An 18,383-nucleotide genomic window follows, 5' to 3' on the forward strand; every position below is an offset into this window, starting at 1 on the left:
TACTCAGTATTATTATACAGTGTGATCATTATCAGTGTATACTCAGTATTATTATACAGTGATCATTATCAGTGTATACTCAGTATTATTATACAGTGATCATTATCAGTGTATACTCAGTATTAGTATTCAGTGTGATCATTATCAGTGTATACTCAGTATTATTATACAGTGTGATCATTATCAGTGTATACTCAGTATTATTATATAGAGCAGTGTGACCATTATCAGTGTATACTCAGTATAATTATACAGTGTGATCATTATCAGTGTATACTCAGTATTATTATTCAGTGTGATCATTATCAGTGTATACTCAGTATTATTACACAGTGCAGTGTGACTATTATTAGTGTATACTCAGTATTATTATACAGTGCAGTGTGACTATTATTAGTGTATACTCAGTATTATTATGCAGAGCAGTTTGATCATTATCAGTGTATACTCAGTATTATTATACAGTGTGATCATTATCAGTGTATACTCAGTATTATTATACAGTGTGATCATTATCAGTGTATACCCAGTATTATTATACAGAGTGATCATTATCAGTGTATACTCTGTATTATTATACAGAGCAGTGTGATCATTATCAGTGTATACTCAGTATTATTATACAGAGTGATCATTATCAGTGTATACTCTGTATTATTATACAGAGCAGTGTGATCATTATCAGTGTATACTCAGTATTATTATACAGTGTGATCATTATCAGTGTATACTCAGTATTATTATACAGTGTGATCATTATCAGTGTATACTCCATATTATTATACAGAGCAGTGTGATCATTATCAGTGTATACTCAGTATTATTATACAGAGCAGTGTGATCATTATCAGTTTATACTCAGTATTCTTATACAGAGCAGTGTGATCATTATCAGTGTATACTCAGTATTATTATTATACAGAGCAGTGTGATCATTATCAGTGTATACTCAGTATTATTATTATACAGAGCAGTGTGATCATTATCAGTGTATACTCAGTATTATTATACAGTGTGATCATTATCAGTGTATACTCAGTATTATTATACAGAGCAGTGTGACCATTATCAGTGTATACTCAGTATTATTATACAGAGCAGTGTGACGATTATCAGTGTATACTCAGTATTATTATACAGAGCAGTGTGATCATTATCAGTGTATACTCAGTATTATTATACAGAGCAGTGTGATCATTATCAGTGTATACTCAGTATTATTATACAGTGTGATCATTATCAGTGTATACTCAGTATTATTATTATACAGAGCAGTGTGATCATTATCAGTGTATACTCAGTATTATTATTATACAGAGCAGTGTGATCATTATCAGTGTATACTCAGTATTATTATACAGAGCAGTGTGACCATTATCAGTGTATACTCAGTATTATTATACAGAGCAGTGTGACCATTATCAGTGTATACTCAGTATTATTATACAGAGCAGTGTGACCATTATCAGTGTATACTCAGTATTATTATACAGAGCAGTGTGATCATTATCAGTGTATACTCAGTATTATTATACAGTGTGATCATTATCAGTGTATACTCAGTATTATTATACAGTGTGATCATTATCAGTGTATACTCAGTGTTATTATACAGTGCAGTGTGACTATTATTAGTGTATACTCAGTATTATTATACAGTGCAGTGTGACTATTATTAGTGTATACTCAGTATTATTATACAGAGCAGTGTGATCATTATCAGTGTATACTCAGTATTATTATACAGTGTGATCATTATCAGTGTATACTCAGTATTATTATACAGTGTGATCATTATCAGTGTATACTCAGTATTATTATACAGTGTGATCATTATCAGTGTATACTCAGTATTATTATTATACAGAGCAGTGTGATCATTATCAGTGTATACTAGGTATTATTATTATTATACAGAGCAGTGTGATCATTATCAGTGTATACTCAGTATTATTATACAGTGTGATCATTATCAGTGTATACTCAGTATTATTATACAGAGCAGTGTGATCATTATCAGTGTATACTCAGTATTATTATACAGAGCAGTGTGATCATTATCAGTGTATACTCAGTATTATTATACAATGTGATCATTATCAGTGTATACTCCGTATTATTATACAGAGCAGTGTGATCATTATCAGTGTATACTCAGTATTATTATACAGTGTGATCATTATCAGTGTATACTCAGTATTATTATACAGTGTGATCATTATCAGTGTATACTCCGTATTATTATACAGAGCAGTGTGATCATTATCAGTGTATACTCCGTATTATTATACAGAGCAGTGTGATCATTATCAGTGTATACTCAGTATTATTATACAGAGCAGTGTGATCATTATCAGTTTATACTCAGTATTCTTATACAGAGCAGTGTGATCATTATCAGTGTATACTCAGTATTAATATTATACAGAGCAGTGTGATCATTATCAGTGTATACTCAGTATTATTATTATACAGAGCAGTGTGATCATTATCAGTGTATACTCAGTATTATTATACAGTGTGATCATTATCAGTGTATACTCAGTATTATTATACAGAGCAGTGTGACCATTATCAGTGTATACTCAGTATTATTATACAGAGCAGTGTGACCATTATCAGTGTATACTCAGTATTATTATACAGAGCAGTGTGATCATTATCAGTGTATACTCAGTATTATTATACAGAGCAGTGTGATCATTATCAGTGTATACTCAGTATTATTATACAGTGTGATCATTATCAGTGTATACTCAGTATTATTATTATACAGAGCAGTGTGATTATTATCAGTGTATACTCAGTATTATTATACAGTGTGATCATTATCAGTGTATACTCAGTATTATTATACAGAGCAGTGTGACCATTATCAGTGTATACTCAGTATTATTATACAGAGCAGTGTGACCATTATCAGTGTATACTCAGTATTATTATACAGAGCAGTGTGACCATTATCAGTGTATACTCAGTATTATTATACAGAGCAGTGTGACCATTATCAGTGTATACTCAGTATTATTATACAGTGTGATCATTATCAGTGTATACTCAGTATTATTATACAGAGCAGTGTGATCATTATCAGTGTATACTCAGTATTATTATACAGAGCAGTGTGATCATTATCAGTGTATACTCAGTATTATTATACAATGTGATCATTATCAGTGTATACTCCGTATTATTATACAGAGCAGTGTGATCATTATCAGTGTATACTCAGTATTATTATACAGAGCAGTGTGATCATTATCAGTGTATACTCAGTATTATTATACAGTGTGATCATTATCAGTGTATACTCAGTATTATTATACAGTGTGATCATTATCAGTGTATACTCCGTATTATTATACAGAGCAGTGTGATCATTATCAGTGTATACTCAGTATTATTATACAGAGCAGTGTGATCATTATCAGTTTATACTCAGTATTCTTATACAGAGCAGTGTGATCATTATCAGTGTATACTCAGTATTATTATTATACAGAGCAGTGTGATCATTATCAGTGTATACTCAGTATTATTATTATACAGAGCAGTGTGATCATTATCAGTGTATACTCAGTATTATTATACAGTGTGATCATTATCAGTGTATACTCAGTATTATTATACAGAGCAGTGTGACCATTATCAGTGTATACTCAGTATTATTATACAGAGCAGTGTGACCATTATCAGTGTATACTCAGTATTATTATACAGAGCAGTGTGATCATTATCAGTGTATACTCAGTATTATTATACAGAGCAGTGTGATCATTATCAGTGTATACTCAGTATTATTATACAGTGTGATCATTATCAGTGTATACTCAGTATTATTATTATACAGAGCAGTGTGATCATTATCAGTGTATACTCAGTATTATTATTATACAGAGCAGTGTGATCATTATCAGTGTATACTCAGTATTATTATACAGTGTGATCATTATCAGTGTATACTCAGTATTATTATACAGAGCAGTGTGACCATTATCAGTGTATACTCAGTATTATTATACAGAGCAGTGTGACCATTATCAGTGTATACTCAGTATTATTATACAGAGCAGTGTGACCATTATCAGTGTATACTCAGTATTATTATACAGAGCAGTGTGACCATTATCAGTGTATACTCAGTATTATTATACAGAGCAGTGTGACCATTATCAGTGTATACTCAGTATTATTATACAGAGCAGTGTGATCATTATCAGTGTATACTCAGTATTATTATACAGTGTGATCATTATCAGTGTATACTCAGTATTATTATACAGAGCAGTGTGATCATTTTCAGTGTATACTCAGTATTATTATACAGAGCACTGTGACCATTATCAGTGTATACTCATTATTATTATACAGAGCAGTGTGATCATTATCAGTGTATACTTAGTATTATTATACAGTGTGATCATTATCATTGTATACTCAGTATTATTATACAGAGCAGTGTGACCATTATCAGTGTACACTCAGTATTATTATACAGAGCAGTGTGACCATTATCAGTGTATACTCAGTATTATTATACGTATCTCCCCCTATCGTCTCCTCATTAAGGCCCATTTGTAACTCTGCTATGTCTGCCATGTAGTGCCCAATCACTTCTTCAGTGTCAGTATTGTTAGGATAATCTCCTTTATCAAGTCCCTTCAGATACCTGTGATATAATGCAAGTTAACCAGGAGATCAGTAATCAACACACAGACATACCAATGTCAAGATGTATACTGAGCTGAGTTTGTTTATTCTTAGGGTACATTTATACGCGAAAAAGCATTTGATCTGGTTGTAAGCAAAAGTACATGATGGATATTTTAGTAAATATAAATTATCTGACAAAGCTAAGTAGTTCTCTTCGTGTGACTTTTTTTTATGGCTTCTTCTTATCTGTTTCACAGGCGCCAGTACATCCAATTCCACCATCTGTCTTCTCATGGTGTAGGCCTTCACCCGAGCTCTGACGAAGTATAAATGATTCAAAAATTGTAAGTGTTGAAATTCAAAAGTTCTCTTTATTCTTTCAAATTGCATATGCAATGGCTTGTATTCAAAGTCAGAAACAAGCAGCCTTCTCCACGTAAGACCACATGTTTATATAGAAGTAACCCCACCCCTCTTACATACATCACTAATCACTTCACATACTTTAAAGAATATTCCTTACAAGGACTAAGTTGGTTATATATTTTCTTTTACAATCACATCATTGTACATAGAATTCTATGTCTAAGCAGGCCAAAAGGCATATGTGACCTCTTACATTCTTCGCTCTATATAGCATCACAACTGGTAAGAATTTTAACATCCTATGAATAGAGGCTCATTGTGGGGCATAACATACAAAAATAATTTAACCCATTGCACAGAAAATAGTAAGAGACCATTTGACCATACAGATTTTACACACATCAACATTATTTTATCCAACTTATATTTGTACCATAATTTATTCCATTACAAGGTCCTTGTGATATTTGAGGCTGAAGCTGGTTTTTATGCTGATTATGCTGAATGAATTTTTAAAGGCTATAACAACATTTTTAACTCCTTCACATATCATTATTACCACTTAGTACTGAGGAACCTAAAGGTCCCTCCACATTTCCCTACTTTTCATAATATATATAAGGTTAAAAGATGTTAAGGCCTGAAATGGTGATATCTTACCCTGTACAGACTACTTTTGAACTGTCTCTTGTGAGAAACAGCAAGGGTATTTCACCACTTACCCGTGACTGAGCAGAGATTATTCCAAAAGTATCTTTTCTTCATGCCTCTGCTGTAATCTCTGTATATATTTTCTGAATGTGCATGACATATACAGTTCCATCCTATCAATATGGCCAATACCACAGTGATAATGAGTAGTGGGTGTACTAGTAAATTAAATATACCAGTCATAGATGGAGATGATCCGGTAAATACCCCAATGTTTCTCTAAATCATCCTTCAGTTTGGTGGCTAAAGCTTTTAATTCATTACCTTCTATAACCGTGACCATTTTTACGTGATTGTTAGTATAGTTTACTTTCTTTAAATGTTCACTCAACACTTTTGTTTCATTTATAATTTTTACTATTTCCTCTATATTTAAGGTTAACTGAGGCAGACTTAGGTTATTATACTTAAACATTTTGTCTACCTGTTACCTGTGACATTTGATTCTTATAAAATATCAACACTTTCCCTTGCCATTGTAAATGTGTTATATTCATGAGACACCCTGAAAATGGGTAGGTCAGCCCGTAGGTTAGTATTATTTTATCATATGTGATTATGCAGACCATTTGAGGGGCTACCTCTATTAGTGTCTCATATTCTTTTGGGTGTAATGCCCATACACAAACACTAGTTTTATGCTGCAATAAGCATGGTTCAGATACTGCAGTTTGTTGTGGGCAAACAGGTCCCCAATCTGTATTATCACAGAGATCTATGTTATGTGTCCTATTCTTTTTATCTATGTAATATCCCGTGAATTCAGGTGTCCATAGATTGCCATCCTGTAGGATCATAGGCATAACTATAAACTTACACACTTGCGTTTCTGTTTTTATGGTGTATGTTTCCAGAGTTCCTGCACAATAAGTCTATTCGCACCTCACTCTCCTCCCGTCCAATTTGAACCTTTCCTGCTTGGTTATATTAAACATTACTCTGTAAAACAATATATTACCAGCCGTCAATTTTACCTGTGCAGTTTCTTTCTGCTGTTTTTGATATAAGCATTGGAGGGTGCATTGAGTCCGATTTATAAATTTAGTAATGTTTTGCTCTGTCCTCAAAGTACCGAGGGCTGATTCGTTGAATAACTGTAAAAACTCTTTATTCCATTGTATATTCTTTGTTACGGGGTTACAAACTGTAGGCATCCAATCAGCCTGCATATGTACCAGTTTACTCATGTCAGCTCCCGTTTTACTCAGTTTTGTATCAATTACCTCCATATCTATTGTGTTCATTATACCTATTCCTGTACCTGTGGCCAGAGCTGGATTAAGGCTCTGGGGGGCCCGGGGCACTTTAGGCAGGGGGACCCCTATGATGTAACATGGTTATCATTTTAGACAAACACACAGGCAATGCTGTGTGCACTACTGTTAGGTGCACGCAGCTCTGCCTTCACTAGCAGTACATGGTGAAGCGGGACATACCTTCCAACTGTCCTTGTAGTTGGACCCAATCCTGACTACGCGTGACAGTCACCCAAATTCAGGACTGCCGACCAGATTCAGAACAGTTGGCAGACTGTCCTGCTCTCTCCTAACTTTGTTTTATCCGCTCGCTGTATGGCCTTGTTTCTCCTTGTTTCTCTTCACAGATGGGACGGCACCTGTCACGTGTTGCAGGTCCCATGTGACACCAATAGCAGGCGACACACAGGGAAAGGGGAGGACGGATCGTAAGGATCCGTGGCCAATGATAGAAGGTGGCTGGTTTTGGAGGAGGGGCCAGCCACCAAGTAATAGAGACTTGGGCCAGTGCAGGGACCGGCCCAAAATAGTCTCTCTTTTATTTCTGCCCGGCCCAGCGGGCATATGCCCCCCAACTTCCCGTCCCAGCCCGCCTCAGAAAATAGTATTGATACTGCACATTAAAAAAAAAAGAAACACTGATAAAATTACATCAGTTTTAATATATATATATATATCTCAATATTATTATAAATGTTTCTTTCCTTTCAATGTACGGTATCATTGCTCTTTATGTATGTGTATGTATATGTATACATTATATACACGTAGACACACACAACAAGTATGTTATGGGATCTCCCCTATTTTGTTAGTAATTAAAGTGGTTGTGCCTCTTCTATTAAAAGTTTAATTAACATATACATGCACACATATATATATATATATATATATATATATATATACATACACATACATACATACATACACACACACATATTCCAAGTGAAAGTTTGACTCACCTTGGCAGCCACGTTCAGCACAGCATTCCAGTGTCTTTTGGTATGTGAGGAGCTGCTGCTGCACATGCGCAGCAGCTTCATTTCGGCCATCTTAGAATAGCCTGATGTACAGCAGCACCGCGGCTGCTGTATATCAGGCCAGCTGTCAAATTCTGCGGGGGGGGGGGGGCGGTGCGCCTGCGTCAGGGGGCCCCACAGCCTCACAAGCAGCAGAATCGGATCACCGACTGACAGGTGATCCGATCAGCTGGCGGCCGGCGGCGGGGGGCCCTCAGAGAGAGGGGGGCCCAGGGCACGTGCCCCCTGTGCTCCCCCCTTAATCCGGCCATGCCTGTGGCCCCCAGTAAGGTGTCATACCATTCTCTCTCACATTTCACTTCATTTCATTTCATTACACTTAGATACAGAAAAGAAAGCATTTGCTAGATCTATAACTGTAAACCACATAGATGTAGCAGGAATTTGATTTAGCAAGGTATGTGGGTTTGGGACAATGGGCGTGTTCACAACTAGTCATTTATTTATTTCTATGAGATCGTGAACTAACCTGGATTTGGGGAGCTCCTCCCTCTTCCTGTTCTCTTTTCTTTACTGGGAATAAAGGTGTGTTAAAATGTGATCAACATTTCTTTACTATACCTTTGCTTTGGTAGTCTTGTAATTGTTTTGTGATTGCTTTATTCTGTAACAAAGTAAAAGGATATTGTTTGGTTTTAGTATAAGTTGTGCCGGGGCAACTTTTGACAGTCCCACATCAGTTTTTCCCTTTGACCATATTTTCTCAGGTACATCCTTCAGCCACTGTGGTAGTGGTACCTCATCTTGAGATGTTTTCACTTGGTTGTGTCAAGAACACCTGTACTGCTGTTTCTATCTGATTAGATATGTTGTGTGGAAGTTGACTGGGGTATATTTAATGCATGCTCTCATTAACTGTAATATGTATGACCCAATAGATTTACAGGACAAGTGTTTGAAGTGAGAAACTCTATAGGGACAGGAGTACAGTCTTTGTTTACTTGTATCTTCACTTTTTTACTTTTCCTAAGGTGTATGGGCTGTCATGTCAACCCTGATGCTGTTACATAATCTGAGGTCACTAATTCTTGTGGTACTTGATCTTGTCTCAATACTGTTTGGCTTGCCCCCTTGTCAATTAGGCAGTCCAATTGTTGACCAGTGGGCAGTGTAATTTGCACAGTAGTTCCAGGCAGCTTACCTTCTTCAGGTGTTGACAACGGGGACCATATCTTCATTGATTGCTGCTTATGGTACCCTGGGGACTGACGGTTTCTCTTTGCTGCTGCTGCTGCCATTTCTTGTATTTCCTGCAGTCCTTCTTCATGTGACTTGGTAATTTACACCAAAAACATCTGCCAGTCATGTCTTCACCTTGATTCCTTTGTCTTGCACTTACTGTTTGTGTTCCTTTGGCCTGTTGCCTTACTTGCCATGTTCCTTTTCCTTGTTCCAGGTGTACAGTTACCTGAGGAGTCTTTTGAGCCTTCTTTTCTCTCTTTTCTGCTTCCTGGTCCTCCATTCCTTCAAATACCTGCAGCAAAGATGACATTTTCATAGACAATGCTTCAGGCCATTAGAAAAGAATTGGCTTCTTACCTTATTCCTTAGACCATTTAAAAACTTTGTCTTTAACATTCTTTAACCATCAGGGGTTTCTGTAGGATAACCATCATCATTTTGTCTGGTATTTATTTTATCCAAATACATCCTTACTGAATCATTTCTTTGTGTTATGTCTGGTGCTGCTGGTGCTTTTAACTTTTGGTCATGACACCACCATTGTGCTCTTGCTAGAAATTCAAGACCACTTTTATACGTATTTCTTTCTTCTACCGGTGAGTAATAGCGCCCCTGTCCCCCTCCGCTGCTTTGGCTGTCATCACTCCTACCCCAAATAATGGTGTGCATACTTGTTGCAGATCTATCCAACAGGGATTCCACACTGTCTGTATTCTGGTTAAATAGGTGGAAAATGCTGCCGGACTTTTCTAGGGTCTGGTGCTTCCCGTATAATTGTATGCATATCAGACTTTTACCAGGGTGAATAGGTTTCTTGTGGGTTAGGTAAATGTCTCCTATTATTAGCACCTTCATCATTATCAGCATTAAAATTTGGGTTAGGCATCCTTTGTATTCAAACTGGATACATATTAGTGTGAGCATGCAATACTTGATTTTCCGGTGTTATTCTCCTTCTCACCCCCAGACTCTGTCATTTCTGTTGGTGGACTGGTACTATGGTCCCTGAATCGGCTTAGCATCCTTGGTACCTTAGAAACATTTTCCTTTTTCCTGCAAGAATTATCTGTACAAGGAGGTGCATCAGATTCTTCCCAATTATAACAAAATGGACATTCCTCATTTTCTTCTGGGACACATTTTCTGCATACCGGACACTTCAAAAATTATTTCATTAATTAGCAGACTGAGGGTGGATTTGACTTGGGGTTTGTAACATGATTGGTGAAGTGCTACCTGTGTCCACTGGGGTCACTGAATGAGTTGCTAATTGTGGATGTGTATCCTGTGCTAGATGTGCTGTGTGATCTAGCTGTGGAGGTAGTATACCTGGTCTATTGTCGGGTTGCTGTGGTGGAGCTGTAGGATCAACATAAGGTGGTGGCATGTCTAATAGACCTGTACCTATGTGTATCATCCTCTACCTCTAATGATACTGTATACCACATGTTAACCACATCTGCATGTCCTTTCCTGCTTATCCATATTTTATTGGTGTTTTGAAACCTTTTCCACTTTTCTGGATCTAGTGTGCCCTCTAGCGGGAAACCTGCTCTGTCAGATATTTGTTTTATGCTTTTTAGGGACTTCTTCCCTTCTCTGTATTCTAGTATCTCAGTGGGTTTTATAGACCCAACAACCTTGCTAGCTTGTGCAGCCATTATTCAAAGTTGATCAATCTCTGAATATGCTGTACTGTTGGGTTGCTTTACCGCATGCACTCTTATAGCAGTTATCTGTATTTTACAGAGAATTCTACCTAAATACCACCATTCAAAAATTTCTTAATTCCTTCTATTCCAGCTGTAGAGTATTTGCAAACTATATAGAGAAATATAGCCAAAAAACAAACAACTAGAACAATCATGCAAATTTCTGTTGTAGCTGCAACCATTTTTGCTTTCTTATTTCATAATCAGCAGGATGTCCTTTTACAATTTCATTACGTAACTCAGGTGGTAATTTCTTTATACTGTATAGACCAGGGGTAGGTAACATGCGGCTCTCCAGGTGTTGTGAAACTACAAGTCCCAGCATGCTTTGCCAGTCGATAACCAGCAGATAGGTGGCAAGGCATGCTGGGACTTGTAGTTTCACAACACGTGGAGAGCCGCAGGTTGCCTACCCCTGGTATAGACAGATAAGTTTCCCCTCAAGGGGTATGTGATTAACTGGCCAATATAGCAACACTTGCAACTAAACATACCCTATATTTTGCTGCAACATATCCTTATTTAAATACACATTTACCATACAATAATATTGCTTCGCATCCACAACACATCCAAAAGCGGTTATATCAATTACAGCTTCAAGTGTAGGAACAGTATCACCATTATGCTTTCTAAGTATAACAGCACATAAATAGTCTGGACAATACCCAAATGAATTATTAAAATGCAATTGCGAGTACTTATGACTTATTTCAAATTCAACCATATGCGTAGAGCTTTTATGCTATCAAACAGATATCTGGGTTCAAAGAATATCTCTTACCATATACAGATGACCAGCTTTCAGACACACAACAAGAATACTGGACAGAGAGTAAATCAGTGGAAAAACCACATCTCCGTACAGATTTAAACTGTCCCGTAATTCTAGTCGATGCTGTAAGCGTTGCTTGTCATCTGTACAGGTTGTCCAAGATCCCGGACAAGCCCCCACGTAATGTTAGGGTAATTTACCTCTCCTTTATCAAGTCCCTTCAGATACCTGTGAGATAATGCTGGTTAACCAGGAGATCAGTAATCAAGACACAGACATGCCAATATCAAGATGTATACTGAGCTGAGTTTGTTTATTCTTAGGTTACATTTATACATGAAAAAGCGTTTCATCTGGTTATAAGACAAAAGTACATGATTTATATTTTCCTGAGTAAATATAAATTATCTGACAGCTAAGTAGTTCTCTTTGTGTGACTTTTTTATGGCTTCTTCGTATCTGTTTCACATGCGCCAGTACATCCAATTCCACCATCTGTCTTCTCATGGTGGAGGCCTTCAACTGAGGTCCTTGTGATATTTTAGGCTGGAGCTGGTTTTTCAGCTGATTATGCTGAATGTGTTTTTAAAGGCTATAACAACATTTTCCTTCACATATCATTATTACCACTAAGTACTGAGGAACCTAAAGGTCCCTCCACAATATCATTAAGCAAATAAGTGCAGCATTTATTCCCAGTAATAGTTTCTAGGGTCATGTAATAATCTCCTGTCACTGTAACTACATAATCATTGACAAGTCTGTGCTGGATTAGTTCTACCTCTATAGCTTGTAACTATTTGCCAATATTTGAGAAATGTTCATTATATATCTCTGTTATGTCATCAAGTTACCCAAATCTCTAATGAAATTATAGTTATTATTTATACCACGTGAAGGACTTGTACCATATTTAGTATCACCTCTCCATTGGGACATCATAGCTTTATGTATCCGTTGGTTAGATACTTCACATTTTACCAGATTGTGGCCATTTGCTTCCTCATACCGAGCCAAATGTCAGGAGTGTGTTAGATAAAAAAAATAACTAGTAACAAGTGTACCCAGAAAACATGTTCCAATAGAAGTCATTTGTAAGTCTTCTGTCCACATCTGTAATATTCCCCATCTGGTAATATATATGCCCATCCTTCCTTCCTTACTGAGCAGTAACAAACATTCTGTCTGGATCTCTGATCCTACTTCTGAGTTGATGGTATCCTATCAGGCGTACGTTTCACCTATCGACTTAAATCAATGGATAATATGAATACTAAGTAAATACTGACCATAAGAACCTCTGCAACTTCTCGGACCCACAAATGGGTTGAATATATTTTAATTTACGAAGAGCACTTATGTTTTCAATCTTTTTCACTAATCTCTACATCTTCATCATCATCTAATTACGCAGCGCTGTACAGAGAACTCACTCACATCAGTCCCTGTCCTTGGAGCTTACAGTCTAAATCCCATAACATACACACACACACACACACACACACACACCGAGAGAGACTAAGGGCAATTTAATAGCAGCCATTTAACCTACCAGTAGGTTTTTGGAGTATGAGAGGAAAACGGAGCACCCAGAGGAAACCCATGCAGACATGGGAAGAACATACAAACTCCACACTGATTTTTCACCATGGCCTTATCTAACTCATGACCCCACTGCTGTGCTCACCACTAAGCAACCATGCTGCCCATAATTTTTCATTTCTCCTAAATAGGTTCAAGTATGTAAAAGTAACTATTTTAATGAAGTATTATAAAGATTTTATTTTATTTAAATCAGTGGACTGGAGTGCCTCTTGTAATATCATTCTGTGGGTAAATGTTTCAAGCTGCAAGTTTCTGGTTGGTTTGAAAAGTGGAGATGTTTCCTATAGCAACCAATCATATTCTAGCAATCAATTTTGTAAAATATACTAAATAAGTAATTACTAGAATCTGATTGGTTGCTGTAGGCAACGCTGGAAACTCGCAGCTTGATACATTTTCCACCTGGTCTTTTAGCAGGTTTTTTTTATCCAGGAGTCAATGTTTGCAAAACATCAGAAGATTCACACAGGAGAAAAAACATTTAAATGCTCTGAATGTAGCAAGTAAAATCTTGTAGCACATAATAAGTTTCACACATATCTTAAATATTGCTCTCTGCATCACTTTAGTATTCTATCTACGGATATGAGACACTCAGACTAAAAGAAACAGTCACATGTACAAGTTCTTTTATAATTCAATGTTTCTAGCCATTATTCTTTAATATCTTTTTTTTCTTAATTTCTGATACACACTAAATCCAAACACCCAACCTATCCATCTATCTTTCCTCTCTGCCCTTAAAATCAACTTTTGACTCATGCTGTCAATCCTAGGGGACACACTGTCAGCCAACATGTTGTGATGTTGCTGTTTCTACAGAGTGACAGGAAGGTGATCTCTTTATTCCAAATTCATTTCAAATTCATGTGTGCAGAGAAAACGCCGGCATTCTGGTGCATTGGCTGACAACAGGTGTGACAGGAATGGTAGCAGGTGTTACACATCTATGGTCTGTGCAGGAGATGAGTAACGTATCATAGAAACGTTCTGATGGCAGAATATGATGATTATACAAATATGTACAGAGACATTAATAAACCATGAGTACATTAATAAATAATATTATGTGCTGCAGGAGGACAGAGTTCTATTTACTGCACATTTCATTGGCAATAGGGTCCCAGCAGTATGGGAACATACACAAAAATAAAAACAATGGTCAGTGACTGGATTATATTTGCTAGTGTATATAAATATACTTTGTGCTCCTTATACAATATAACACAACTACTGTTAAAGTAGATTAACACATGTAGTCAATAGGCTTTTAAACATTATCTTAATTTTTTCCTACAGGCGAATTAATAAGCAGTATATGCAGAAAGAACAGCAGACGTCTCAGAAGAGGACATTTTTCTATGAAAATCTGAGTGTTCCAAAAACAAAATCTCACCAACAAGTAATATAGACTGCAGACATTAATTCTTCCACTCTAGAGGTTTCACACAAGCAAGTATCAGTTTCTGAATAAGAGAAACCATCTCAGCTAAGTTGTGAATTTCGCAGGAGGGAAACACGATCTATGCTCTGAATGTATCAAGAGTTTTACCCTCAAGTCAGATCTTCTAAATCATCAGTGGATTTAAATAGAAGAGAAACCATTTAACTACTCTGAATGTAGCAAGTGTTTTATCCAAATGTCAGAACTTGTTGTACATCAGAGGATTCACACAGGAGAAAAAACATTTAAATGCTCTGAATGTAGCCAGTGTTTTGCCCAAAAGTCACATCTTGTAAAACACCAACAGATTCACGCAGGAGAAAAGCCATTTAATGAATGTAGCAAGTGTTTTACCCTCAAGTCAAATCTTGTAAGACATCATAAGATTCACACAGGCGAGCAACCATTTAAATGCTCTGAATGTAGCAAGTGTTTTACCCGCAAGTCAATTCTTGTAAAACATCAACAGATTCACACAGGAGAAAAGCCATTTCAATGCTCTGAATGTAGCAAGTGTTTTGCCCAAAAGTCAAATCTTGTAGCACATCATAATATTCACACAGGAGAAAAGCCATTTAAATGCTCTGAATGTAGCAAGTGTTTTAGCCATAAGTCAGAACTCGTTGCACATCAGAGGATTCACACAGGAGAAAAACCATTTAAATGCTCTGAATGTAGCAAGTGTTTTACCCAAACGTCACATCTTGAAAGACATCGTACGATTCACACAGGGGAGAAGCCATTTCAATGCTCTGAATGCAGCAAGTGTTTTGCCCTCAATTCATATCTTAAAAAACATCATAAGATTCACACAGGAGAAAAGCCATTTAAATGCTCTGAATGTAGGAAGTGTTTTACCCTCAAGTCACATCTTGTATCACATCAGAAGATTCATGTTCCAATAATACCTAATACTACACTGGAGGAGAAATTAGCAAATTGTCCATAGTATACAGGCTACATTCTACATGAACAGGTTAATATTAAGTCAGTTAGTACCATATTATAACAAGAAATGTGGCCTGTCTCAATGGGTATTTATTAGAAAAATATCAATTAAATAAAAATGGGAAAAATAGATTGTACACAGTCAAATCTGTGATTAATCACATACCCTAATTTTTTTATACTTAAAAAACTTATATTAGGAGCTTATTTTTAAAATAGGTCTCACTGAAAGAATAAAATACAATGTATTATATATTATAATGTGACCACATATATAGATATTATTAGATAACAGTACTGAAAAACTTGCACATCCTCCTAATGGTGCACGGTAGTCTTCAAAATATATAAAATATATATATACAAAGCAACTGCTTCAGCTCTACAAGAGGAATGTGAATTCCTATTTGAATTGTATATAAATGAGAGAAAAAAGTACAGTGCTGAGGGCCTGCAGTAAGAATTATACAAATCAAAACTCCAAAAACATATATAATAAAGTTAATACATTTATTAATACATTAAAGCTGATAATAGAATAGTAAGTTTAAAAATCATATATAAAAGCTATTGATGCTGTACAGGACCCAACAAATATTCACTCTTCATAAGCAAATATATGTGTAAATATCACCATGCTTCATGTGAAACATATATGTATATAATGAGATGATAAATCTCTATATCTTCATGCTTTGTCAGGAGATATATAAAGTGATATTGAAGTGATCCACACTAGCTGTATCCACCAGTTGTTTTATAATTCAGAAGAAGTAATAAAATACATTCCAGACAAGATTGCAATTGAAAAAAATAGGAAACCATCCACATATGATAAATGTCACCTGTTTAGCTAGTTAAAGTCATTTTATCTTTCTGTGCCAATAACAAACAGATTTGTGGTATATCTCTACCAGGAATTAGTGACCATAGACAGATGGAACAATGTAACATACTCAGGGCTGCCAAGAGGAATTCAGAGCCCCGGTACAACAAATTCATGGGGCCCCCCTTATAGTCGAGTATGCTAAAAAAATAATTCGGAGGTGTGGCCATGCATTTGGGGGCGTGGCAAATGCGCAACTGGGGCGTGGCTAACACATCAAAATCACTAGGCTCTCAATTAGCCGGAGCGTCACATATGTCTAAGCACTCCTGACTTTCAGGACATCTAGCACCACGGTGTAGTATACAAAGAATGAAGTGTGTACACAAAGAGTTCAGTCTTGGCCTGCACCTTACATTGGGCACAACACTCACCAAAAATTGGCATTGTCCCTACAAGAATCATAACATTTCACATACTGTCCTGTTCTTCTCACTTTCACCACCTGTGGCTGCATGTTTCTTTAGTTGCGACTTGTCTGGATCCTGGAATGCTGGGGGCCCTATTTGGAAAAAATGGCTACATTTAGATAATTCCAAACAACCCTGGCGTTAAATCAATACCACCCACGATTAATAATTAGGCCTTCTTCCAGCTCCAATATTACAATAATGTGCCCCTTCATCATCGCCATGCCTTATGATCACACTACGCCCTCCATGTTGCTTTTGCCCCCTTCATCACACTATACTATGCTGCTCCCCCCCCTTTTTTCAATCCCACTGTGCCATGCCTCCCCCCTTTTGAACCCCACTGTGCCATACTGACCCCTGTTTTTTAACCCCTCTGTGCCATGCTGACCCCAGTTTTTTTAACCCCTCTGTGCCATGCTGACCCATTTTTAACCCCTCTGTGCCATGCTGACCCGTTCACACAGGAGAAAAACCATTTAAATGCTCTCTGTGTACTTATCCACTATGTTTGGTTCACACACATGGATTTCCAGACAGGTTTCCCAATCCTTCCACTTTAATACCGTGATCATGATATTATAATGAAGATATCACTCTGTCACCCACTGGATAATAGCTCAGTTGTAATTTATATATTTAGGGACAATAGTACCAAACAGGCTCCTTCCCATAAGGGAATAAAGTTACCATCCAGACAATCAGTTCTAAAGCATTTATTCACTTAATTGGTGATTTCTTCACAGGCATCCGTCAGATGAGTCAATATTCTGCAAACAGCAATCACTGACTTGATTATATTGAGGCAAACAGGTATAATTGTTTTTACCTTTATCAAATCTATATAAAGCCTGTGATCGAGTACAATAAAATTAGTAGCAAAGCAGAATTTTTCATTATGATATATCAAGACTAGTGTTTCATAATACATCTTATACACTATATCTTAATATAGCGCTAATTTGATATAGTAGAAGCAAATTCAGACTCTTTACAGAAAATATTAGCAGTAAGTTCATCTATTCAGCTAAAAAACAGGGTTTCTATCTAAATAATTATTTCAAGCCTTGGAGAATAGACCTCATAGTATCTATATATGGTCACATTACAATATAATATTTGTATTTTATTCTTGCAGTGAGACCTATTATAAATGTATGTTATTAATACATGTTCTTTATGTACCAGTTCTTTCAGTCTCCTTGGACATCTGCTTAATCAGGTGTGGTCATTGTCAGCACCAAGAGGGTTATCTATGTATATGTTATAGTTATATCCCATATAACTATGTGCTAACTCCAGTAACACAAACACAACTTTTCACCAATATAATATATTGCACATAAATCTGGTTACATTGTTTACAAGCAAAGCCTCATGGAAAATGTATATCAC

The 18,383-nt window shown here is 36.4% G+C and overlaps 5 protein-coding genes across 11 annotated transcripts in view; 2 read left to right on the forward strand and 3 right to left on the reverse strand.

Annotated features, from left to right (window-relative positions):
• LOC142150999 (uncharacterized) overlaps positions 1 to 18,383 on the reverse strand; it is a 510,250-nt gene that overhangs the window by 385,569 nt on the left and 106,298 nt on the right. The window lies entirely within an intron of this gene.
• The window catches only part of LOC142151006 (oocyte zinc finger protein XlCOF8.4-like), a 393,475-nt gene that overhangs the window by 340,494 nt on the left and 34,598 nt on the right, over positions 1 to 18,383 (reverse strand). The gene's annotated exons all lie outside the window — the stretch shown is intronic.
• The window catches only part of LOC142150984 (uncharacterized), a 343,002-nt gene that overhangs the window by 272,976 nt on the left and 51,643 nt on the right, over positions 1 to 18,383 (forward strand). The gene's annotated exons all lie outside the window — the stretch shown is intronic.
• Positions 1 to 18,383, reverse strand: part of LOC142150982 (uncharacterized) — a 206,489-nt gene that overhangs the window by 88,352 nt on the left and 99,754 nt on the right. The window lies entirely within an intron of this gene.
• LOC142151015 (uncharacterized) lies at positions 4,913 to 15,856 on the forward strand. Its single transcript, XM_075206274.1, has 2 exons — positions 4,913 to 4,997; positions 14,600 to 15,856. The coding sequence occupies exon 2, from the start codon at positions 14,941 to 14,943 to the stop codon at positions 15,691 to 15,693; it is 753 nt and encodes a 250-aa protein (XP_075062375.1). The 5' UTR covers positions 4,913 to 4,997; positions 14,600 to 14,940; the 3' UTR covers positions 15,694 to 15,856.

This window comes from Mixophyes fleayi, chromosome 4, assembly GCF_038048845.1.
Source record: "Mixophyes fleayi isolate aMixFle1 chromosome 4, aMixFle1.hap1, whole genome shotgun sequence".
Taxonomy (NCBI): Eukaryota; Metazoa; Chordata; class Amphibia; order Anura; family Limnodynastidae; genus Mixophyes; species Mixophyes fleayi.